The 25,331-nt window shown below is 36.7% G+C and overlaps 2 protein-coding genes across 4 annotated transcripts; both read left to right on the forward strand.

The window, feature by feature from the left end:
• The first annotated feature begins 1,674 nt into the window (after positions 1 to 1,674).
• On the forward strand, positions 1,675 to 8,449 carry LOC119799518 (glucose-induced degradation protein 8-B homolog). Of its 2 annotated transcripts, none has more exons than XM_038309456.1 (5): positions 1,675 to 1,967; positions 2,160 to 2,287; positions 3,664 to 3,860; positions 4,140 to 4,337; positions 7,861 to 8,449. In XM_038309456.1, exons 2-5 carry the CDS (start codon positions 2,167 to 2,169, stop codon positions 8,032 to 8,034), a joined length of 690 nt encoding a protein of 229 aa, XP_038165384.1. In that variant the 5' UTR covers positions 1,675 to 1,967; positions 2,160 to 2,166; the 3' UTR covers positions 8,035 to 8,449. The 2 variants fall into 2 exon arrangements, with proteins under 2 accessions (XP_038165384.1, XP_038165383.1); XM_038309455.1 differs by having other exon boundaries at positions 1,676 to 1,855.
• A 3,523-nt stretch (positions 8,450 to 11,972) lies between these two features.
• Positions 11,973 to 22,504, forward strand: LOC119799340 (solute carrier family 17 member 9-like). 2 transcript variants are annotated; one of them, XM_038309183.1, is made up of 14 exons: positions 12,070 to 12,228; positions 12,892 to 13,000; positions 17,342 to 17,539; positions 17,671 to 17,810; positions 18,158 to 18,257; positions 18,341 to 18,465; positions 19,648 to 19,744; positions 19,835 to 19,931; positions 20,032 to 20,119; positions 20,202 to 20,236; positions 21,632 to 21,747; positions 21,879 to 21,934; positions 22,040 to 22,069; positions 22,163 to 22,504. In XM_038309183.1, the coding sequence occupies exons 2-14, from the start codon at positions 12,936 to 12,938 to the stop codon at positions 22,330 to 22,332; spliced, it is 1,317 nt and encodes a 438-aa protein (XP_038165111.1). In that variant the 5' UTR covers positions 12,070 to 12,228; positions 12,892 to 12,935; the 3' UTR covers positions 22,333 to 22,504. The 2 variants fall into 2 exon arrangements, with proteins under 2 accessions (XP_038165110.1, XP_038165111.1); XM_038309182.1 differs by lacking the exon at positions 12,892 to 13,000 and having other exon boundaries at positions 11,973 to 12,228.
• Positions 22,505 to 25,331: the final 2,827 nt, after the last annotated feature.

The raw sequence follows: 25,331 nt of genomic DNA on the forward strand, positions 1-25,331 counted from the left end.
TCATGAAAAAGTAGATTGATTTCAGTAATTCCATTTAAAAAGTGAAACTTGTATATTATATTCATACATTACATACAAACTCATATATTTCAGATGTTTATTTTGTTTAATTTTGATGATTACAAATGACAACAAATGAAAATCCCAAATTCATCATATCAGAAAATTAGAATATTACTGAAGACCAATAAAAACAAAGGATTTATAGAAATGTTGGCCAACTGAAAAGTATGAACATGAAAAGTATGAGCATGTACAGCACTCAGTATTTAGTTGGGCCTCCTTTGGCCTGTATTACTGCAGCAATGCGGCGTGGCATGGAGTCGATCAGTCTGTGGCACTGCTCAGGTGTTATGATAGCCCAGGTTGCTCTAATAGTGGCTTTTAGCTCTTCTGAATTGTTGGGTCTGGTGTATTGCATCTTCTTCTTCACAATACCCCATAGATTTTCTATGGGGTTAAGGTCAGGAGAGTTTGCTGGCCAATTAAGAACAGGGATACCATGGTCCTTCAACCAGGTACTGGTAGCTTTGGCACTGTGTGCAGGTGCCAAGTCCTGTTGGAAAATGAAATCTGCATCTCCAAAAAGTTGGTCAGCTGCAGGAAGCATGAAGTGCTCTAAAACTTCCTGGTATGTGGCTGCGTTGACCCTGGACCTCAGAAAACACAATGGACCAACACCAGCAGATGACATGGCACCCCAAACCATCACTGACTGTGGAAACTTTACACTGGACTTCAAGCAACGTGGATGAAGTGCCTTTCTTCTTTTCCTCCAGACTCTGGGACCTTGATTTCCAAAGGAAATGCAAAATTTACTTTCATCAGAGAACATGACTTTGGACCACTCACCAGCAGTCCAGTCCTGTTTCTCTTTAGCCCAGGCAAGACGCTTCTGACGCTGTCTGTGGTTCAAGAGTGGCTTGACACAAGGAATGCGACAGCAGAAACCCATGTCTTTCATACGTCTGTGTGTGGTGGTTCTTGAAGCACTCACTCCAGCTGCAGTCCACTCTTTGTGAATCTCCCCCACATTTTTGAATGGGTTTTGTTTCACAATCCTCTCCAGGGTGCGGTTATCTCTTGCTTGTACACTTTTTTCGACCACATCTTTTCCTTCCCTTCGCCTCTCTATTAATGTGCTTGGACACTGAGCTCTGTGAACAGCCAGCCTCTTTAGCGATGACCTTTTGTGTCTTGCCCTCCTTGTGCAAGGTGTCGATGGTCGTCTTTTGGACAACTGTCAAGTCAGCAGTCTTCCCCATGATTGTGTAGCCTATAGAACTAGACTGAAAGACCATTTAAAGGCTTTTGCAGGTGGTTTGAGTTAATTAGCTGATTAGAGTGTGGCACCAGGGGCCATCAATTTTGAACCTTTTCACAATATTCTAATTTTCTGATATGATGAATTTGAGATTTTCATTTGTTGTCATTTGTAATCATCAAAATTAAACAAAATAAACATCTGAAATATATGAGTTTGTATGTAATGTATGAATATAATATACAAGTTTCACTTTTTAAATGGAATTACTGAAATCAATCTACTTTTTCATGATATTCTAATTTTATGACCAGCACCTGTAGTTTTTGTTCACTCGCTCAGATGAACCTCCCTGTGCCTCAGCAACCGTGACGTCAAAGACCTGACCAATCGGGGACCTCGCAGTTCTCTCGTACCTATCGCGAGATTATCAAATTAGCCTGGTTAGTTTGCTAGAGGCCGAAGCTGCGCTCTGTGCAAGTGGCTTACGGTTTATTTCCCTAACGGTATCAAGAAGACTTCACTGAGGGGATTTATTAACCGTTTAATTCTCCTGCTTGAGAGGAAACTCGGTGGACCTTGGGTTTCACGGTAAATTGTGAAAGCGCACGTAGCATGCTAATTAGCTTGGGCTCATCCTGTGGAGGAAGCGGGTTTGTTTTGATCGCGTCGGTGAATGTGATTGCATTTTTTATAAATAAGTGTAGGTTTTTATTTACATTTCGAATCGAATAAGTAGAGCTTTATGTGTCTGACACGTCTCGCACTGTGGTTTCCAAATCCCCTTTATGTGTTTGATTTCTAACTGGTTAGATTGTTTATACGTACTTGTTCTTGCAGATACACATTGTGACCAAGCTGTGTCAGTCTTGCTCACGATTCCCCTCATCTTCAGGTTCCCAATGATGAGTTATGCTGAAAAGCCAGATGACATAACAAAAGAGGAGTGGATGGACAAATTAAACAATGTTCACATTCAGAGGGCGGACATGAATCGGCTCATCATGAATTACCTGGTGACAGGTGAGAAATTCTGGTGTTACACAATTTAATGGTGCATCTCACTAAATTAGATAATTGGAAACTTTTTCATTTTAAGTTCTTTAACTTAACAATGGAAACTTATATAGGCACCTTACAAACAGTGATAAATGCCGTGGGGTTTTCTGCTCATAGTGATGGTTATGCCTGACAGCCAGCTGAGTAAAATCCCATAACTAACCTTGTAATGTCAGGTAGACCAGTTGCAGTGATACCATGGTCAAAACCAGACATTGTATGTTTTTTGGGAACTAAAACTTAGCATATCTTTAAAGCTATTTAACAAAGGAAAGCATGAAGTGTATGATTTTCTAGACTTGATAAACCACTCTTTGAACATCAGTAGTAGACCCCCTAGCTCCCAAGTTACCATTGACCATTGGAAGCTACATGCTAAATCTTAAACAGCTTGATTTCTGTTCACCTTCTCTCTTTTTCTCTACCGTCTAAGAACTTCATTTACAAATGAAAGGCAAACCTTATTGACCAGGAGGCTTTAAGGCCAATTTATGCCGCTGGCGCATAGCCTCTGCAACCGTCAAATCTGTCTCTGTCTCAAAAAATCCTGACTATGCGTCAGATGGTCGCAAACCCACACAGACCTCAAGCAGAAGTGCACAGACAAAAAGCAGCTGTGATTTGTCCTTGGTATGCATTTCCAGCTGTCTGTGTGGTCTTGATTCAGTGCCTGGGTGCACAATTTTTAAAAACCGAGGAACAACTACAATGGACAACTACAATGAAAGGTTTATCGAGGAGGTTCCATCCTTGTCCTTTACCGCTTAGCATAGGTTCCACATTCCTAATGCCATTTCTGTCCCAGAAGTGGCTTAGCACCTGGAATGTGACAGTTTTAACCACACTAAATGCAATGTGAATAACCCCCAAACTAAATTGGCTTTGCCTTTGAATCCACTTAATGCTGTGAATATCTTCATGACTCAGGCACCTTTTTCTACAACATCTTTTCCTTTCACTCAACTTTCCCTGCCAAGTTTGCCTGCCAACTTACTGCCGAGTTCTAAATCTATAGTTTTTTCCAGGCTTATCTTTATTGTGGAGGCTGTCAGTGACTATATGCTGTTAAACTGTCAAATCAAATATTTAAAGTAACATTAGACACTAAATATCAAAACAGGTCAAGGGTTTTTTATTATCTGTGAGTAGATATAAATAGATATAAAAAATTAACACTTGAAGTATATAATGTGGGTAACAGATCTGTATTTTACGATTCATAATATTTTCAAGAAAGTACTAAGATACAGAAACATTTTCATGATGTTTTGATTTATTGAGGTGCACCACTGCAATGTATTATTAGTAAATTCTTTGCCTCTGTCTGTCTATATTTGAAGAGGGCTTCAAAGAGGCAGCGGAAAAGTTTCGGATGGAGTCTGGAATTGAGCCCAGTGTGGATTTGGACTCTTTGGATGAAAGAATTAAGATCAGAGAGATGATCCTGAAGGGACAGATACAGGAAGCCATTGCACTCATTAACAGCTTACACCCAGAGTTACTGGACACCAACCGATACTTGTATTTCCATCTGCAGGTACTGTTGAGACACATGAGATTATTTAATTTTGTTGAGTCTCTGATATTTGCTGCCATTACTAAATACAAAGTTAATATAAACAATGTTCTGTATGGTTAAATTTGAATCTTTGTTATGGACTTTAAATATTTGTTGTTATCTATCCTGAAAAATAAACTATATTCCAGTTCATGGTAATGTTTTATATTTTTTGAATAAACCATCTTAAACAGTTATGAACTTTGGCAAGACCTAACTTCCACATCAACGTTACTGACTCTCATGTCTCTCCTGCAGCAGCAGCATTTGATTGAGTTAATCAGGCTAAGAGAGACTGAGTCAGCCCTGGAGTTTGCTCAGACACAGCTTGCAGAACAAGGGGAGGAGAGCCGAGAGTGTCTGACAGAGATGGAGCGAACGCTCGCCCTTTTGGCCTTCGACAACCCGGAGGAGTCACCCTTCGGAGACCTGCTCAACATGATGCAGCGGCAAAAGGTTGGCTCCCCTGATTGTGTTTGTAACATTTGAACCATCGTAAACTGTAATTGTGGTAAATCCCTTTGCAACATGGTTCTTTAAATTTTATCTTGAGGAGAAAAATTTTTGTACTGTTTGAATTAGGGCTGCAACAACGAATCGATAAAATCGATAAAAATCGACTTTTAAAAGCGTTGGCAACGAATTTCATCATCGATTAGTCGTGTCGCGCGATTATTGCGTCATCCGCTGCGCCGTCATCACTGCCTCTTGACTGAAAGAGGAAGGAAAAAAAATACGGCAGAGCGAGTCAGCGCCGCAGGAGCAGTGTTGCCAACTCCGCGACTTTTCAGACCCCTCCAGCGACTATTTTTCAAAAAAGCGACTAGCGACAAATCTGGCGACTTTTTTCGGTGTCACTGGCGGCTTTTGGAGACTCTTACGTGAAAGCATGTATCATTCCTACTCTGCCGTGGGGCGCCTCCCCCACCCCAACCGCGTTTTCCCGCAGGAGTCCCTCTCAGTCAGAGCCTCAGCGCCCAGACTGCAAATGAAGCGCGCATGCACCGGGATTGACGGCGCAAATTGATCACAATAATTAAAATAGCCTGCGCTTTGTAAAGTGAAAAAAGTGATAACATGCAACTTTTTTCAAAAGAAATTAACATGGCACGGAACCACCATGTTTGTTTGGTTTTAAAGTGGGGAAACGTTACGTTAGTTTCTCAGGTAGCTCATCTGATGCTTTCCTTACCTTGTTAGTAGGTTACATACAGTGATAAGGTTGGCTACTTATTTTACTTTAAATTTCATTTGAACTAGCTTAAGCAGCGTTTATATTTACTTTATAAATAAATTAACTTGCAAATTATGAGGGCAAGACTTTTAAAGTTTAAATCTGGCAAAGATAAAGTAAAGAAGATCCTGCAATTTATGGAAGTAAAGCAGAATAAAATCCAGCAAGATCAGTAATATGTCAATTAATTATATGCCACATTCCCATGTAAATATCTGTCTTTGGAGGATGTGTTTTTTAGCACCCCTAGTTCTCTCATTTTTATTCCAAATACAATTTATAATTTGAATCACAGGGCTATTTTTATCTCTATGGTTCAGTATTTTCTCAAGTAGCAACTTTAACTGCTATACTTTCCTGTCTTAAAAGGCAGAACTCTTCTAGTCTAAAAAAAACTCATTTGTTGAAATGGGGGGGCCTATTGTTTGAACCCCTTAGAGGCTTTTAAAAACAAAAATGTCTTTTTTTGCGCTTTATGAAACAAAGTACCCTATATTTTGTGGATGTACATCTACATTTCTCATGTAAGTTTGCGTAGTTTTAACACAAACATTTATTTTTCATATTGCACCAGTACAGTTAATGAGCAACCTGTACTTGTGTGCTTGTTTGTTCTGTCTATAATGTTTATTTTGGAATAAAGAGGTTAATATAAAAAATATTTTTTGTCCGATTCATCGATTAATCGAAAAAATAATCGTCCGATTCATCGATTTTTAAAATAATCGTTAGTTGCAGCCATAGTTTGAATCAACAACAAGATAATCCTAAACCTAAGAGGAATGGAGTCCTCAAGTAGGACTGGGTGATTAATTGCATTTGCAATATAATTGCAATCTACCAAAATACAATTTTCAAATTGTAGAGGCACTCAATTGTAGTCACATTACATATAACAAGAGTAAGACGTTGCATTTCTCTCTCCAGGCTTTAAGGTGGAGGTAATACACTTAAAGTGGGTTTTCCCACCACACAAACAGTAAGAGAGAGTTACAGCTAGCATGCAGATCCATACTTGATGGTAGAAGTCAGAAATTTTTCCTGCTAAGGTTACAGAAAAATCCTGAAGAAATGGACAATGAACGGATATATCTACATGTTTGTGCTTGGTGAAAAGGAAAATTGAAATAACATTGGTTGAAAGTTCTCATGGTATTGTTGTTTTCACCTTTGTTATATTACTACTTCTGAAAGAGAAATATACATCTTTGACTGGCATATAGTGTAAGTTCCTCAGGTTCTAAAAGATATTTTAATACATTTTTTTCATATTGTTTTCGTATGGGTCCAAATTTTCCACAGAACAAAAACCGATCTGCTATATGCTCCAACCAGAACTCCTCAAGGGAAAAATTTTTAGTTTCAGTTTACTTTCTTAAAATGGCTTCTTTTAGGAGCCTTTTGCAATCTGATTATTAATCAATTAATCTAAAAAATTATCAACAGATTCATTGATTTGCAAAAAAAAAATCGTTAGTTGCAGCCCTTCTAGTTCTGCTTTAAAAACTATTTAGAGCGAATTCCCTATTTTTCTTCTAAACACATTATAAATGTATTCTTCCACGCATGTTAAAATGGCAATAGATTTAAAACTGGATTTCAAATCATGTATTTTCAGTGTGGCCTCATGTCGTCATGAGCCTTCAGCATAGGCCGGGCCCTTCTGGTCCAGCAGTATAAAAGCGAACAGTGAAGCTGCTATTTTTGCTTTCGCTGTATAGCCCTGTATGTAGCTATAAGCCCCATTTTAAACCATAAAACTATAACGCAATAAGCTGACCAGCGGAACAAAATGGATTCTTGTGTGTTTGTTTAGCAAGGTTAGCGATTATTTGCACCTGACTTTATTTTAGGGGTGAAATTACACTGCTTTGTATTAGGCATAAAGTCATATAAATATAAAGTCATATTATATGACTATTAGTCATCCGGGGAGGACTCAGAGTAGAGCCGCTGCTCCTCCACATCGAGAGTAGTCAGTTGAGGTGGCTTGGGCATCTGGATGCCTCCTGGACATCTCGCTGCTGAGCTGTTCCAGGCACGTCCCGCTGGGAGGAGACCCAGGACACGTTGGAGGGACTGTGTTTCTCAGCTGGCCTGGGAGCGCCTTGGGCTTCCCCCAGAGGAGCTACCAAGTGGCTGGGGAGAGGGAAGTCTGGGCTTCCCTACTGAAGCTGCTTACCCACGACCTGACCCCGGATAAGCAGAAGAAGATGGAAGGATGGATAAATAATTAAATTCAATTTATTTATATAGCGCCAATTCACGTTATCTCAAGGCACTTTACAGAGACAATTCAATCAGATCATACAGTCAGATTGGTTTAAAGTTTTCTATCTGAGGAAAACCAGTTGATTGCATCGACTCATTGACTGGAAGGCAATCCCTCACACCAAGCATGCTTTTAAAGGCAGAAAATGGTAATTAATAGTAATAGCACCATTTTTAACAAGTAATGATGAAGGTTTGGGTCATGTTTTCATTTTGCATCCACATAATGGGCTGATTAATCATATTAATGTTATGGATCGATGTATTGTACACCTATAAAGTTTATATAAGTTTGATAGTTTTGAGAAAAGGTGTTGGATGTGGCAGTCTGTTTGTAATTGCTTGTTTTTTACATTTTAGAGAGCACAAGACAATAGATCTAAATTAAGAAGGGCTTTTTTCCCCCCAAAGTAACGTCTTATTGTTATTATTATTATTTATTTTGGTTTCATAGATTTCTTTTAATTTTGGCAGGTTTGGAGTGAGGTGAACCAAGCTGTGCTGGACTATGAAAACAGGGAGTCGACACCTAAACTGGCTAAACTCCTGAAGTTACTACTGTGGGCTCAAAATGAGTTGGACCAGAAGAAGGTGAAATATCCTAAAATGACAGACCTCAGCACGGGCACCATCGAGGACCCCAAGTGAACGCTGAAAAGAGAAATCACCAACACATCTACTTGATTTATAACCATTCAGTGACTGCCAGGTTTCATATGCGCGTAAACATATGTACAGTTTTAATCTTTTCACGTCATGTACAAGAGTCGGTTCACCGTGCAAACAAACGTTTCCGTTTAGATACAGATTCTGGGTTTTACAAAAATGAAATTGCTGATATATATTTTGAATATTCAAGCCTTTGCTGTTGTGTTGCAGTGACCACTTTCTGAAAAACCGTTTATTTTGCAGTGAAAGAGGATTGGATGTATGAATGAATAATGCTGACGCCGTGTCTGTTGGGGGTTTCTTTCTTATTAAGAAGACGAGTCAGAATGAGCTGGTTGGTGGTTCCAAAAATTAACAAAATGTGAATATTTTTTCCAAATAAACAGAAAAACTTTATTATTGTAATATAGTTTTAATTAATGCAGTATTTTAAGGTTTTATTTATCTTAATCTGTGGAAGTTTCTTATAAATCGGCCACACACTTTTGAAATGTTGAAGTTTAATGCACATTAGTAGTAAATATATGGGAGGAATTGTCCTTTAAATTCTTTTTTTTTATTTTATTTTTTTTTATGTCCATTGACTGTTGAAACCAGAGAGGGTTTTTCTTTCAGAGCTGAGCCCTATTGGCCTTTTTTTGAGTGAGGGCAAAACTCCCAACATTCTCCATGTGATTACATCTGGTTTTATGTTTCGGGGGTTTGAAGTTAAAGTAAAGTTTTGGAAATTCCCGTGACAGATGTAGAATTTATACGCTGCAGCAGACAAAGAGACGCTTTGATAAATGTAGGTCATTAAAATCCATATGATCTTCAGGCTAAAGCTATATTTATTGTCACAGCCTTTTATTTTATTATTTATTCTGACAACTCCTAACATGTAATTTTTTGGTGCATCTTTTTGTTTTTGTTAGGATTTTTCCCTTTTTCTGCATGTCTGTATTTACCTTTTCCAAGAGGAAGGTGCTTGTTTATTTTATTAGATTTTGTATTAAAGAAAAAACTTGTGACTCATTGTTCTACAGTGGTTCAGCTTAAGGCTCTGTCTTTTTTTTAAATCAATTTATCTTGTTATCAGACTCAAACTACACTGCAAAAAAATCAAAATCTAGACTAGTCAGTTTTTTCTTAAAATAAGCGCATTTGTTCTTGAATTGAGGAGGTAAAAGAAATTCTGCCAATGGAACAAGACAATTTACACTTAAAATAAGAAAACAACACAATTGCATTGTCTTATTTCAAGTGGATATTATCTAATTATCTTATTTTAAGAGTAAAATTACTCATTCCATTGGCCAACTATCTCATTTACCTTCTCAAATTAAGGGTGAATACACTTAATTTAGGAAATTTTTACTTATTTCTAGATCGTTTTTGCAGTATATTTTTCTTTATCTTACATTTGGTATCATACTGTTTTTAAAACATTTTGTAATTTATTCAAACAACTTATTTCCTGGGAGGAGGAGTTATGAGGCTAGGCTATTTTATTGCCTGGTATATTTCGGTGGCTGATTGGTTGGTCCTTCATACAACTGCACCGTGTGTGATGCAATCTCCAAAACATGCAAAAAAAATACAAAAAACAAAGAAAGAAAGAAACAAGCTGCATTGAGGTGCAAACGATGAAACAAGCTGCATAAAGGTGTTCTGCAAACTCCAAAACACTAAAAACAAATCCAGACAATAAAAGCTGTATCCACATATGGAATGCTGTAACCATTGTTTTGGAATTTGCATCACACGTTTTTTGCAGATCATTCTTTAATTACTGCGTGTTCGAACTGTTGACCGTCGTGCACAACAATTCAAAGTGCATACAGGAATTAAACTTTAAAATTTTAAGAAAAGTACATTGCTGCAAATTAAATAAACTCGAGTAGAAAAACTAATTTTACCCGCAAACTTAAACTAATGTTTAATTAGAAGATACACACTGAAGTAGAAATTTTACAATCTAATGTTAAAAGATAAACTTTTCTTTGTCCGTCGGGTAGTTTTCTTTTATTTGGCTTCACTGCATCATGGTGGCCATAGGAGCTACAGATAAAAATAAGTTTTACATCTTATAAGTGCTGCCCATAAGGTGTTTAGTCTGCTTTGATTTCAGACATTTAAAAGCTATTTTTATTTGACTAAATGTTTGATTTGTAATTGCAAATCAGTCTTTCTACCTATTTGTCTTAGTTGATATCAAATTAAAGTTTATAAGTTGACCAATTGTTTGTTTGTACGTTGTGCTGCAGAAAGTATCTCATCCAGGACGCCATTGATTCTAGAGGCGCAAATACAACCGTTACTGTTAGAAAAATGTCTCTTGTTAAGTTGGACATTAAACACTTTTTATTATAAAATTTCACCACTCTTTCTGGCAGGAATGGTAATATTAGTTAATATGGGTTGTTTTCTTGATAAATAACTTTCTTTAGGCTTAAATCACAAACTTTAATGGGGTAGAAGTAAATAAAACTTTGGCCATACTGTAAAGGACCTAGCCAGATAGAAAGTGTCCCACAATTGACTATTACAGCATCCAAAAATCTACAAATAAAAACTGGAAAAAATGATTAGAATGTGAATTTCAATGAAAGCTCAAAGAGTTTCTTTCTTGGTCAGTTTCTTGGTTAAACTTGTTTCACTAGTTCACACATTTTCCATTGCCTTTTTCTGATGAAGGTTGCTTACTTTAAATGGTTGAAACGTTTGGGAAAAGTAATTGTTTCAACAAAGCAGTTATTTCGGTTTTAATGAGGCTGGTTTTGGAAGGGATAAGGAATTTAGCATCTGGAATGGCACAGATCAAAACACTCTCTCCCCAAAGTTTGTGTTCTCATCAACCAGTTTAGATTAAAACTTCTTTCCTATTTCACTGGGGAAATATTTTTTTTAACATGTTTACAAAACTCTAAACACAAAAAGTGTCTAGTTTATCTGGAACTTGCTCAGGAACTATTGAATGTGCACGCATAAAAAAAAAACAATACACTGGACTGTGTTTCAAAGTTTGAATACGTTTTGCTTCCCATCCAGGAAGCTTTTTCAATTCAAAATGTCAGAATTAGCGTTGAGTTCCCAGACCAAATATGAGTGGAGTGGTGTATTTTTTAGTTTTTATTGGAAGGATCCCCATTAGCTACAGCTATGCTGCAGCTATTCTTCAAAGCAAAGAATACAACAAATAAATGAAAGGAAAAGAAAATAAACACATATACAAAGACATATACAATATATACACATATCAACACACATATGTACCCTCATGCTGGCATAAAATATACACAAATGTAAAAACACATTCTACACTTACACCTGTAAACATTATATGCAGTTCAATGCAGTGAGGAATGCTCTGATCCTTATATTAGAGAACCAAAACAATCTTTCTACAGATGCGTGGCCCAACACAGAACAGCGACCTCCTCTGGAAAAGACACTGCAGCACGTCTGGTTTATTATGTTCTAAAAGGTATTGGCATGCATGGTTCATGTTTTCTTTACTCACTGTCTCCAAGGAAGTTATATCAGTTTGTTTTTTGTTTAAAACAAAACTAGAAAGCTTCAGAAGTAACAATTTTGACATAAATGTTAGTAGGTTCATATACAGTCATATTCTTGAATATTTTTTTCTGATTAAGCTTATTGTAGCTCACATTTCTATACTGGCATTTTCTTTTTCTTGGTTTGATTTTGATATTCTAATATTAAATGTTAAATTTCCTTTTCTTTAGTTGATTACTTTATTTGGATACTTTTTTTTCTAGATGTGGATATGTGTGAAACCTACAAGACAACCCAGTAACCTGGTAAAAAAAAAATAAAAAGCACCATTGATACACGCCTTTGTCCTTTCATGGAGAGTCTATATGTAAATTTTCCTCCCTGTGAAACCACCACTTAGACATCTGCTGTCGGGAATGGAAATCACTTCCAGTTGCTGACAGGCACCAGTGTCAACAAGTCTGATCAGTTTAGCCGGTTTAAGCAGAGGATGTGAGGAGGATCATTTGTCAGCACAGAAGAGCTGCACCAACCACAGAGAAGACGCCGGTGTGGGTGAATGGCTGAAAACCACACAGCAGAACAGTTCAGGGACTTAAAGCCTTCTTTGGATCTTAACAACTTTAGACCCGATGAACCAGTGGAGGAGTTGGAGAACCAGAATATATGGCCCAGGTGAGAAACTTTGTTTTTAGCTGAGAAAGGGAGCTGAAGGAGGTTTAATATAGTGCCGGTCTCTAGCATAACTACATTTTCTGATGTGATTTACGCAGGCTAAAGTAGCCTATTATATTTCAATAAAAATATATAAATGTTATTAAAACTCCCAAAGTTTAAAAGACACTTGATTCTATATTAACAAAAATTTTTCACAATTTGAAAGAAGAGGTGTTTTTTTTTTCTTTTTGGCATCTGTTTCTTTGGTGAAACACTTTCATTATCCACATGTCTCCACTTGCTGCACTGCAACTTAGGAGTTATGCAACTATAATTTTCAAGACCCCCCCCCCCCCCCCCCCCCCCGCCCCTAAACTATTTGCTCTAAGGTACGCTTTGACGTGGAAGGAGAAAAAAACATGCTAGGACATTTTTATGATTTACAAAATCACCTCAGCTAACAGGACCGACTTAAAAGAAAAGATTATCAAAAAGAAACTTTTGACACAAGTTGGCTTAACTTGAATTCTCCTTAAAGACCAAAAAACGATATTAAAACAACAAAGCTGTTGAACCATACCAAGGAAATTACAGTCTTCATGGATTACTGGGTTTCACACACCTGCTGCAAAAATCAATTTTTCTTTCTTATTCATATCTTCATTGTGGTAACAACAACAGTGCTGCAGACCTCAAGTCTAACTGTCTTGGTCTAAAGCCTCTGCATGTTAGAGACACGACATGCAATTGAATGTCTAAAAGACCAACAGAGGCGTCTCTACAGTGTGAAGTAGGTAACAGTGGCACGCTAACAGAAAGTGAAGAAGACTGCTCTACATTTGCTGCTTTGTTTGGGATCATTCTCTCGTTGCAAAGCTTGATTTCTGCTGAGGTTTGGCTGTTTTACAGATGATATCACAATGGAATGAAGAATAGCTGGTATACACAGGACTTTATAGGCTAGTGGCTGTGAACAGGCCCAGATCATGACCCCTCTACCATCATGCTTGACAGTTTCTTTGAGATGTTGGTGGCGATATGTTTTATTTTTATTTTTTTACTAAATGTGGCACAGTGTATCTAAAAAAAAACCTCAAGATTAGTGTCTGTCTAAAGTGTCTACGTAAATGCTAAAGGATAATTAAGTCAGGACTTTGTTAACTAAAACTTTAAGCCTTTTTAGACAATCCAACCATATCACACTGTCTGATCCCCATATCAGACAGTTTGATCTTTTTTTTTTTACTTTTAACCATCCATATCATGGAAGAGTTTCTACTGTTTTAAAGGTAAAAAAAAAAAAAACCTGTCTGTGAAATCACGGACTAAAAATAGTCTGAAACTTATTTTCCCATATTGATGCACAGCAGCATAGCTCGTGTTTGTCTATATTTGTGTTTAATTACTAAATTACCGTAGTTAAGGTTTTTAAAGTGCAACCGATAAACCGATCCTACTCCTTATAATCTAAAAATAAGGTGCTTATTAATGTGAAATCTTTTCCTGTCATGTAGACACCAATGAGCTGAGCTTTATCCAAGACTTCACCTCTGAAAGTTGCAGATGCAAATTTGCATCTCATTCAAAATACTGACAAATGTGGAGCTCCACTGTTCTGTTTATGATTGTTAATGGTGTCAAATTTCTAGGCCTTAAATGTCAATGTCTTTTACATAGATGCAGGTTTTCAATAGAGAAGCTATCCATGACATGGATGGTAGAATCCATGACAAGTAGGGAAAATTGAACTTTTTTTTAACCACTCTGAAAAGTGTGGAAAGCATTTGTATTTGGACTGCTTGAGCCAGTGGCGTTTAGAACTGTTCCTAACTAGAAACAGAGATTTTTAGAACATGGCTTTGGAGTTTGTTGTGGCTTCTTACTTGTCTTCTTCCAACATTGCATCATATTTAGATCAATCCATCACCCAATAAAACTAACCAGATGGCCCGCAGCCTAATGCTGCCACCACCGTTTTTCAGAGTTGGGAGGGAGTATTTAAAGATGTCATTTAATACTTCTAAACACATTTGTCATGTTTAACATTTGGACTTGGCTGACCAGAGCACACTCTTCCGTATGGCCACTATACTGCTTCCAACCAGGGCCGGCGATTGCTACAGGCGAGCTAGGCAATTGCCTAGGGCGACAAATGTGTTGGGGGCGCCCTCTATAGTGTCGCCCTTAGGCTTACTTCCCATTGATCATAGAATTAGAAAAAAAAGCGAATTAAACCAGTTATGAAGCGTCCGTCAGTTTGACTTAACCTTACGTATATATAAATAGCAAAATATGAACAAATAAATATACCACCGTTTTTTTATTTATTTTTTCACATTTAAGAGAAAATCGGAAAAGATTCTGATCACTTTTCAAGCGCCCTCCAACCCGGAAGTCGTGACGTCAATCACTGCAGCATGTACACCAATATTTTGGAATGAAATTGTAAGCAAACAGATATTAAAAGTAAAACAAGTGAAGTCTGGCAGACTCGAGAATGGCTGAACGGAAAAGACTCCTCCTCCTCCTCCAGCTGCTGCCGCAGTCGGCCCGTCTTAATCATCCACTCAGAGTACCACTGGTAAGCGCACACAGACTTTGTAGCTTGTCCGGTCAGTTAAAAATATTAATTGTGAAATCCGTCTTGTAATCGGAAGCATACAAGCTAGTTAGCTTGAAAAGTAAATAAAGTTTCAGACGTGCTGCGTGATGATGTGTTCAGATTGGCTCAGTAAAATGACAATTAGGTTATCATGATGCGTTCAAGTGTAACGTAAAGAAAACGGGAAATTTTGTTTTTGGCGAGAAACATGAGTAATACAGTGGTATATTGCTCTATATATAATTAAACTACTGATGCCAACATTTATTAAAAATTACATTTAATTTAAAATACAATTATTTATTTGTTAAATATTTTCCTAATCACTAAAAACATGATGAAAAGTGACAGTAGACAATACATTAACCAACAATTGTGAAAATATATTCTAGTTAGTTTTATGTAATTTCGAAGTGGCCTATTACATTAGCCATGTTTATTGAAGGCTAGAAACGTTTTTGTTATGCTCACTTGTTAAGCAATAGAAGCAATACCAGTTCTGTTAATAAAATTTTGTTGCATCGTCTTTCCACCAAATAACAGAAAAGTATCGATAGTGGTATCGATATCAATACATTTTAACGATCCCCATCCCTAATGTTGACATCATTTTTTTCTCAGAATTATGTGCTATATTATTAGCTTGAGAATGGGTAGAAGATACTAATATAAATAAAATATTTTGTAGTGATTATCTGCATTGAGTATTCAAAAGGGATGTACAAATAATCATCAAAATATATGAAGTTATGGCTGTTCATCATAGAATATGAACAAAAAAAAACAACAACTTCAAACTTTTAATTTTGTAATGGTATTCATAAAAGCACTTTTGTTTGTAGAGGGTTAATCCTTTCTTTAATCACTAATCAATGTCAGAAATCAGGGTAAATATACCTGATATATTTTATTTAGAGGAAAATTTTGTTTATCTCATTTCTATTTATGTTCAAATGATTTAATTGAACTGGAACAGAAAATTTAATTTAATGTTTATCAATTACTTTTTTATGTAGTCCTGTATGTATTTTTTATTGTCATTTGGTAATTTCTGAAATTGATTTATTTAATATTTGTTTAATGTGTGTTAAATTTGTTAATTGTCTGAAATAAATTCATTCAATGATTCAATCCAGTTTTTTTGTTATACTTTACCTAAGTGTCCTTACAGATGGTTAAAAGTGTTTTTGCACAGTCCTAACTTTGAGTGTGTAATAAATTATTTAAAATAATAAAAAAGAAAAGGTACTGAAACCTATTCTGGTATTTGTCTATGCATCACTCCATGCTAAGTTACAGTTTTTTCTGTATGCTTAAACACAACCTTGATTCTTATAGCACAATTTCTAAAACTATTAATACTTATACCAAATCCACTCACTGAGTTCACAAAACTAAAAGAACAAACACTGCTTTGCACTCAATTTGCAATTTTGTAACACACACTTTGCACAACTGTAGGCACAATTCACCGCACAGCACTCTTTGTGGAACTGTAAACACAACTCAATGAAGCACTAAACAGATGCTGAAAACAGTACTGGTATTTCGCACGGCAAAAGTGTGGGGGGGGGCGCAAAACTCAATCTCGCCTAGGGCAACCAAAGGGCTAGAACCGGCCCTGCTTCCAACAAACTATAAAAAATAGCAGTCTGCATTGCTTTCAACAGTTTAATAATCCTGGGACTCTGTGAAGGGCACAAATAGTAGTTGTCCTGTGTCTCAGCAGCTCTCAGCAGTTACCTTATATGTCTAAGATGTGTCCTATGATAAATCCTATCCCAACCAGCCTGTTAGATTGGGTAGACTTACCATAACTGGACAGATTAGCGGTCATGTCACCCTCATGTTAACTGAGTGGTGCCCTATGCAGTTTTATGCAGTAAAATGAAAGGAAATTATTTGGGCTAGCTTTTTTAAGGGGTATCAAAAAAAAAAAAGGAGGTGGACTCCCATGCAAGAAATATTCAACTATGTATGATGTACACATGTATAGAGGTGCAGCTGGTACTGTGTTACCTCAAAGGAAAAAAGTTTAATGTTCGGACCCATATTCTTATTACGCATACATCGTTTCTGTCTGGCTTTTCTGACTTCCTCTTACTGACTGAAAACATTACTGTTAGGGGAATTGGCATTCTAAATTTCCTTTTGGTATGCTTGTATGTGTGTGCATGATTATCTGTCATGTTTCTGTGTGGAGACCTGACCAGGTGTGTACCCAGTGTCTCACAAAATGACTGCTGAGAAGCGGTTTATACAGTTTATACAGTGGATGGATCAATCGTTTACATTCATCCCACAGTCATCCCCTACTTGGTATCAGCTGATCACTTTATAGCTATATTAAATAAACTGAATCAGCATTTGCAAAGGCCATTTTTAGTCACAATAAATGCATTTAACTCAAGTATCATGTTTGAATTTAGGTTTATCTGGTGATGTAATGAATCATGCTTCATGCAAAACCATTTCTTTTTCGCCCCATGCAAATTAAGATGCATGCCATTAAACTGGAGTTACTTGCAGATCACTGGCTCGAAAATGGATGGCGATGCTGTTTTTGGGCACCTGTCTCCTGTACTGTGCCAGGATGACGGCGCCGGTCTGTGCTGTCTCAATGGCAGCCACCTTCCACTGGAGTAAAATCGACTCTGGCCTTGTCCTGGGTGGTTTCTTCTGGGGCTACTGTTTCACCCAGATCCTGGGAGGACACGTCAGTGACAAGTAAGCTATTCATTCAGAGATGTACGCATGGCTTCACTTAAACAATGACTTGGTTAAATTCACATCCTGATATTTTAAAGTAAGGTTTAAAGTTTCAGGATTTCCTCCTGGTAATATTTACTGCTCTGCAGAGTGGGGGGAGAGCGTGTCCTGATCACCTCTGCAGCTTCATGGGCGCTGATCACCGCTGGGACCCCTTTGCTAGCTCACCTGGGCTCTCACACCCTCGCTTTGATGACGTTGGCAAGAATCCTGATGGGACTGCTCCAGGGTAAGAACTGATAGCTGTTAGTCTAATTTAAGAGCTTACAGAAGCCTTCAGGGAATGTATAAAGTTAATATTCAAAGCAAAAGTCATGCATAGGCACTTATTCTCACCATACAGATCTGATACTACTTCACTTTGGGGCAAATGTATCATCTGATCAGTGATAACTGGAAAAGGGATGGTGGGGAAAGTTTGCATAGAGAAACAGAGAGTTTAAAGTATGGCAAAATCTTTTTCTAGGCTCGTAACTTCCCTACAAAACAAACCATGAAAAAGATTTCTCCCTGCTGCAGCTAAAATGCTGAAGCTCATAAAACGAACCGTGACTCCAGCTGTGTGATGTCTCGCAGGTGTTTTTTTCCCGTCTTTGGCCAGCCTCTGCTCACAGCGTGTTGTGGAAGCTGAGAGAGGGTTCTTGATGAGCACCATGCACAGCGGCACTCACCTCGGGTGGGTTCTGCACACATCTATACATTGCTTTACATTCATTACTGAGAGCAACATTAATGTTTCTAGCCTATGTTTTTATTCAGCACGCTGTTGGCGGGTGGAATGGGATCCATGATGCTCGACAGGTACGGCTGGGAAAGCATGTTCTACTGCACTGGGTTCTTAGCTGGACTGTGGGCCGTTACAGTGTGGTATTACTTATCAAGAGGTAAATCTGGCTTCTTTTCATCATGATATCTTAAATACTTTCATGACAGCATTGCCACTGAGTATTTCTGATCTAAAAGTTAATTTTTGTTCTATGTTGGTTTAGTGTACTTCTTGAAGTTATGTTTTTTTTTTGCTTTAGGAATAAAATAATAAAAAGAAAGAATCTCAACAAAGATGACACAAACCAGGATCACTTTTAATTTATCAAATAATAGCATAAGGTGCCTCTCAGCAGGAGAAAGAGAAGTGATACAAAATACCATACAAATATAAAGAGATTAACACATTTTAAGTTTAGTAACTGTTTTGAATGTATTAAGGGATAGAACAAGTGAGAACTGGAGAAAACAGGTGAATTAAAATGAACATAGTTAGAGAGAGAAGAAAAACATATTCTATTACTTATCAAGACTTAGATTTTATTTTATTTATCCCTTGGAAAAACTCCTTCAGGGAAATTCTGGTAATCTTTTATTAAATAATAACTTTGATAGGAAATTGGTAAATTAAAAACTAAAATCAAAACATAAAAAAGACACAGAGAGGAAAAAAGAGCAAAGGAAAGAGTAGAATATTATAAAAATGAAACAATATACAATTACGAAATATAGAAAACAAAGAAATATAATATGTGTAATCCAATAAATATGATATAACGGTCAAAGATAAATTTCAAAACAAAGCCAATTCCATAGAACATCTAATAGCAACACCATACAATAATCTATTGTTTCAAACAGTAAAACGAATAATAAATACTGAAAAGTAAAAGCTGAAAAATGTGTAAAACAAGTTTAAAATGGTGTATTGAATTAAACAAATATGAAATAATAAATAAGACAATAATATTTAGATGAACATAACTGATTTTCAGTAAATAACATGGTAAAATATAATAAAAAGTAAATCAAGTAAAGCAGTTCAAAATGTAAAGCAACCAAGAAAATGGACAGATGTACTATGTTAATTAACAAATGCACAGATAAGCTAAAACAAAATATCAAAAATACCAAATGAGAGATAGTGTTTTTTTTTAATCTCATGAAAATGTATTCCACTATATGTAAAAACATAAAAAAAAAAATTTTAAATGCCATTTCTGAGATGTTTAATGTCTGATTTGTGTTTATAATGAAGCTCAAAACAGATGTTTTGATATAATCTTCAATGTGCTGTTCAGGTGATGTTATAATGCAGCAAACAGGAACGAAGAGCCACCTCCAAGCAAGTTTGTCCCTGAAACGCTGGCTTTACATTTTCAAAAAGCCTCCTGTTTGGTACAGCTATTAAAATTTATCATTTCTGTTTGTTTGACAGTTAAAAGATGAACATTTTGACCCGACTCCCTCTGTTATTTCCTTTCTCAGGGCCATGGTCCTTACTCACATGTGTGCATGCAGCACATCCTACACTCTGTTATCTTGGCTGCCGACATACTTTAAAGAATCATTTCCTCATGCAACGGTAGCTCCTTCACATGTTGATTTTTGTCCTATGAATCTAACTTAATGATTTCATGCTCTAATAAAGACGTCTTTACTATGATTTGAATTTATTCTTGCAGCCTTGGGTGTATAATGTGGTTCCATGGTTAACAGCGATTCCATCAGCTCTTGGTGGAGGATTTGTGTCTGATTTCCTCATTACCAAAGGTAAAAGAAAATGTGCAATGGTTCCTAAAGTTGTCTGTCATCTGGGAAAATCTGATAAACACCTTTTATTTTTATTCTGTAGGATACGGTGTTGCATCTGTGCGAAAAATAATGCAAGTAAGTATAAGATTTTTACTGTGATGTTTAAAAAAACGAAACATTTATAATGTATTATGTGTGCTTTCTGTTTCTAATACCTAATGATTGGAAGCATTTTATTAAGGGAATTTACACTCACCGGCCACTTTATTAGGTACCCCATTCTAGTAACGGGTTGGACCCCCTTTTGCCTTCAGAACTGCCTCAATTCTTCGTGGCATAGATTCAACAAGGTGCTGTAAGCATTCCTCAGGGAGTTTGGTCCATATTGACATGATGGCATCACACAGTTGCCGCAGATTTGTCGGCTGCACATCCATGATGCAAATCTCCCGTTCCACCACATCCCAAAGATGCTCTATTGGATTGAGATCTGGTGACTGTGGAGGCCATTTGAGTACAGTGAACTCATTGTCATGTTCAAGAAACCAGTCTGAGATGATTCCAGCTTTATGACATGGCGCATTATCCTGCTGAAAGTAGCCATCAGAAGTTGGGTACATTGTGGTCATAAAGGGATGGACATGGTCAGCAACAATACTCAGGTAGGCTGTGGCGTTGCAACGATGCTCAATTGGTACCAAGGGGCCCAAAGAGTGCCAAGAAAATATTCCCCACACCATGACACCATCACCACCAGCCTGAACCGTTGATACAAGGCAGGATGGATCCATGCTTTCATGTTGTAGACGCCAAATTCTGACCCTACCATCCGAATGTCGCAGTAGAAATCGAGACTCATCAGACCATGCAACGTTTTTCCAATCTTCTATTGTCCAATTTCGATGAGCTTGTGCAAATTGTAGCCTCAGTTTCCTGTTCTTAGCTGAAAGGAGTGGCACCCGGTGTGGTCTTCTGCTGCTGTAGCCCATCTGCCTCAAAGTTCGACGTACTGTGCGTTCAGAGATGCTCTTCTGCCCACCTTGGTTGTAATGGGTGGTTATTTGAGTCACTGTTGCCCTTCTATCAGCTGGAACCAGTCTGGCCATTCTCCTCTGACCTCTGGCATCAACAAGGCATTTCCGCCCACAGAACTGCCGCTCACTGGATGTTTTTTCTTTTTCGGACCATTCTCTGTAAACCCTAGAGATGGTTGTGCGTGAAAATCCCAGTAGATCAGCAGTTTCTGAAATACTCAGACCAGCCCTTCTGGCACCAACAATCATGCCACGTTCAAAGTCACTCAAATCACCTTTCTTCCCCATACTGATGCTCGGTTTGAACTGCAGGAGATTGTCTTGACCATGTCTACATGCCTAAATGCACTGAGTTGCCGCCATGTGATTGGCTGCTTAGAAATTAAGTGTTAACGAGCAGTTGGACAAGTGTACCTAATAAAGTGGCCAGTGAGCGTATATTGAAAAGTCTGCCTTTAATTTTCTGCAAACTCCACCTCCGGATCTTTTTCTGCAGGTTGGTGCCATGGGCCTTTCCAGCATGTTTATCTTGCCTTTGTCTGGAGCTGTCCACTTTACTTCTGCTGTGGTTTTCCTTTCTGCTGCAGTCGGGTTGACCACCTTCACCGGAGGGTACGTTATTTGAGCTACCATCACTTGCAGTGAGGAAAGTATAAAAATGAAGTCTAATCCATGGAAAGTATAACTTTATCCACCATTACATGAATGTGGTCATGTGTTTATTGCTGTTTTATGCTTTTCAGTGGTGTGTCTGTAAATGTGCAGGATCTCACCCCATCATGTGCTGGTGCCCTCTATGGTGAGGTTCTATTTTTAAAACTCCTTTTTGTCATTCAGATATTTGTTAATTCATTCATAATTTCTTGTTGGGTAATATTTTCCTAATTTCTTCCTTTTTTATTAGGATTTATGAATATGATGGGAGCTTTAATGGGTATGTAACCAGATCTAAAATCTACTGATACTGATGAAAAGTACTTCTCTAAGTTTGGTCACTGATGTGGAGTTTCTGCTGTGTGTTGAGCAGGTCTGGTTCTGGTGTCCTTCTCTGGCTACATAATCGAGGTCACTTTGTCCTGGGCCACAGTTTTCTCCCTCATCACCTTAATAAATATCACAGGCCTTGGGATCTTCCTCATCTTTGGAGATGCTCAACGTGTCGACCTGCAGGAGAATTGCACAATCATTGTGGTTTAATACCGAGAACTTATATTTATTTTTATTCAAATTCTATTAATCCCAAAGGGAAATAAATAAATAAAACTGTGCAAGATTTTTAAAAGAGTTGCAAATTGCGACGCTGTGGGCTTGACAGGTCTTTCTTCGAGGTCAGTATTACAATGGTTCTAAAGAATTGTCTAACTGAAGACACTGTTGCTGTATGACAGTCTGTTGAAGAGGATTCTTGTGACTAATGTTCTTTTTATGAATATTCCTTCTTTGCACAATCATCTGCAGAGAGAGAACAAAGTCAGCACTATTTACCAGCTTTTTAAGCTTTTTAAGTCACTGATTTACATCACTGAAACCTCATAGATGCTTTATATATATCAAAGATAACATATCTGCTAAATTTCCAAAAAGGCAACTGAGGAAATGTATGAATTGATAACAACAGAACTCCAACCTATTTGGTCAACTGAGAGATGAAGATAGTATGAACTTACTGACATCAGACCCTGAGGAAATGCTCTGATTTGGACCCAGTTTGCTACACAGAGAGCAGCAATGCAAATGTAAATGACAGGATTTACATTGAGCTACATTGTTTAACACAAACTCCTGAGAGTATGAGTGCTAAGGTTAGGTGAGGACAATACAACATAATCTGGAAGAGAAGAACACATAGAAACATACGCAAAGGTAAAACACTATGATAGAGGTTTTTATTGACATATTTTGTAGAACAGCTGCAAAAAATTCAACATGATCTTGTAGAAAGCTACCAAGTGTTCCCTAGATTCGGCCAAGTGCTTGTGCGGGTGCACCAATTGATCCACTGGCCAATTAATTGGCCCTAATTTCTTAAATTTTGAGAGCTCTTTGATCAGCTCTGTGATTAGATGAGAAATAAATCTTTTCCTTTGGTCTTATCTACCTCTCTAACGGTCTGGACATCGTACACAGTCAGTGCTCTGAACTTTGATTTATATGACAGCAGTTGTTTACAAAGCTTTTATTTATTTATTGTTCTTTTTAAAGCTCAGGATTGGTGATCGACCAGGAACCTACAATCTGTGCACCCCTACTTGTATTACTGTGTAATGTGTTTAAAAAACATCCCCGCTGACTGTCCCTCACTGTTTAGCTGACTATTGGATGCCTCAGTAACTGCCTGCCTCTCATTTGCAATCTAAATTAATTCACATTTATTTGCCTACCAGATTAAATCAACATTACACTTTTGCCTCTGGTTGCTTCATTTTTGTCTCTGAGTCTACTGTATTATTCCATCCAACTCATAGAATATCATCTTTTACACTGTTCCACTGCTAATTGTCTTCACTGTGGCCAAACATTTAGCTAATAATCTTATCCAGGCATTGATGCATTAATTGCGACCTGCAACAAAAAAACTGTAATTATGTCCTAGCCTGATAGTAAAATAGGATTATTATTCAATAAATATAAATAAAACTTAAACATTTCTAAAAAATTATTATTATTTGTTTTTACATTTAATGGCTGGTTTCCTCCCCAATCATATTTACTGTAAAATTGTTCTCTAGAATTTACAGTTCTAACTCTAGTTTCTTAAATGCTACTCAGGACATTACATTAACATTAGAACCAGTGTCTTTATCTTGATTTGTCTTTGTCACAAGAAGATGTGAAAAAGATTCAATTAGGTGCAAACATGTTTTGTCTGTTTGATGAACTATGGGTTAATTATTTTTGCTGTCAAGTTGTGTGAATCCTTGTTACATTGTATTTAACTATATAAATGTGTGTTTTTTTAATATGGTATTTATTATATGAGGAAGCCAATGGTTCGTGTTTTCCTTTAATTGCTATGGGGTTTTTTTAAACAGTGAAATAAGCTTAAACCACCCTGCATTTTTTTTTTTCTACAACTCCAATTTCAACATCCAATCTTATACGGTACAACTTTTCACATAGGTGTAGTTAGCTATAACATTTAATCTCATAGCTTTTCATTGCAGTTTAAATATCCTAAATCTGAACACGGTATTTGAGGCTCCATATTCAACCAATTCCAAGTCCACTTATCATGAGTCTAGAATGAAAAGATGGAGACTAATTTATGTCTGTTGCAACATTTATAAGAATGCAGCCTCATATTTCTATTATCCACAAATCACCTTTAAACTTGTAAACTGGCAAACTTTAATAATTATGTTTTATAATATGACAGTCATTATTGTACAAGAATAAATAAAAAAACGATAATAATAAGTATAAAGCATTACTTAACTCTGCATCTTTGAAATATATTTTCCAGCTTGCATTGTAAAACCACATTAAAAACATATAAAACGTCCTTCTCTAAGAGAGGGGTTTTTAGAAGCTTCCAGGACCTTAGGGAAAAGTTTGGACTTACACTGCATGAAAAAAAGAAAAATCGCCTAATTTTTATATATATATATATATATATATATATATATATATATATATATATATATATATATATATATATATATATATATATATATATATATATATATATATATATATATATATATATAAATTAGGCGATATTTTGGAAGCTTTACAGAATGCATTTCAGATTGTTTATGAAGACACTCCATACCAAAAAACTATCTCAAAGTTTTATCTGACAAGGTGGAAAACAGGGCAAATTAGTATATTTTTGTGTTTGAAAGATTACATACCCTTCCATTAAAGACTGAAAATAATCAGCTGCCAGTAAAAGAAATTGAAATTGAAAAAAGTAATAATAAATAAAAATGATATAAAATGTATATATATATATATATATATATATATATATATATATATATATATATATATATATATATATATATATATGGGTGTGTGTGTGTGTATTAATAAATAAAACAAGCCCGATGGACCTTAATAACTAAAATTTGGTTGAGCAACACTTTGAGGCAATCACTGAAATCACGTGTTTTCTGTAATAAAGTGTTCTGTACCTGTTGACAGGTATGTTGGTTCACTGTTCCTAAGCAAGGTACTTTAATTTGTATGCAACA

The sequence above is a fragment of the Cyprinodon tularosa genome, unplaced genomic scaffold (genome assembly GCF_016077235.1).
Source record: "Cyprinodon tularosa strain WSP-4 unplaced genomic scaffold, ASM1607723v1 ctg66, whole genome shotgun sequence".
In the NCBI taxonomy this organism is placed as follows: Eukaryota; Metazoa; Chordata; class Actinopteri; order Cyprinodontiformes; family Cyprinodontidae; genus Cyprinodon; species Cyprinodon tularosa.

Excerpts from the sequence above, each read along its gene's own strand:
- LOC119799340 (XM_038309182.1), top strand. The coding sequence starts at position 12,113 with ATGGCTGAAAACCACACAGCAGAACAGTTCAGGGACTTAAAGCCTTCT. Across the intron at positions 17,540-17,670 it reads GGAGGACACGTCAGTGACAA|AGTGGGGGGAGAGCGTGTCC; the intron begins GTAAGCTATTCA and ends ACTGCTCTGCAG. Across the intron at positions 21,935-22,039 it reads ATGTGCTGGTGCCCTCTATG|GATTTATGAATATGATGGGA; the intron begins GTGAGGTTCTAT and ends CTTTTTTATTAG.
- LOC119799518 (XM_038309456.1), top strand. The coding sequence starts at position 2,167 with ATGATGAGTTATGCTGAAAAGCCAGATGACATAACAAAAGAGGAGTGG. Across the intron at positions 2,288-3,663 it reads CATGAATTACCTGGTGACAG|AGGGCTTCAAAGAGGCAGCG; the intron begins GTGAGAAATTCT and ends CTATATTTGAAG. Across the intron at positions 3,861-4,139 it reads ACTTGTATTTCCATCTGCAG|CAGCAGCATTTGATTGAGTT; the intron begins GTACTGTTGAGA and ends TCTCTCCTGCAG.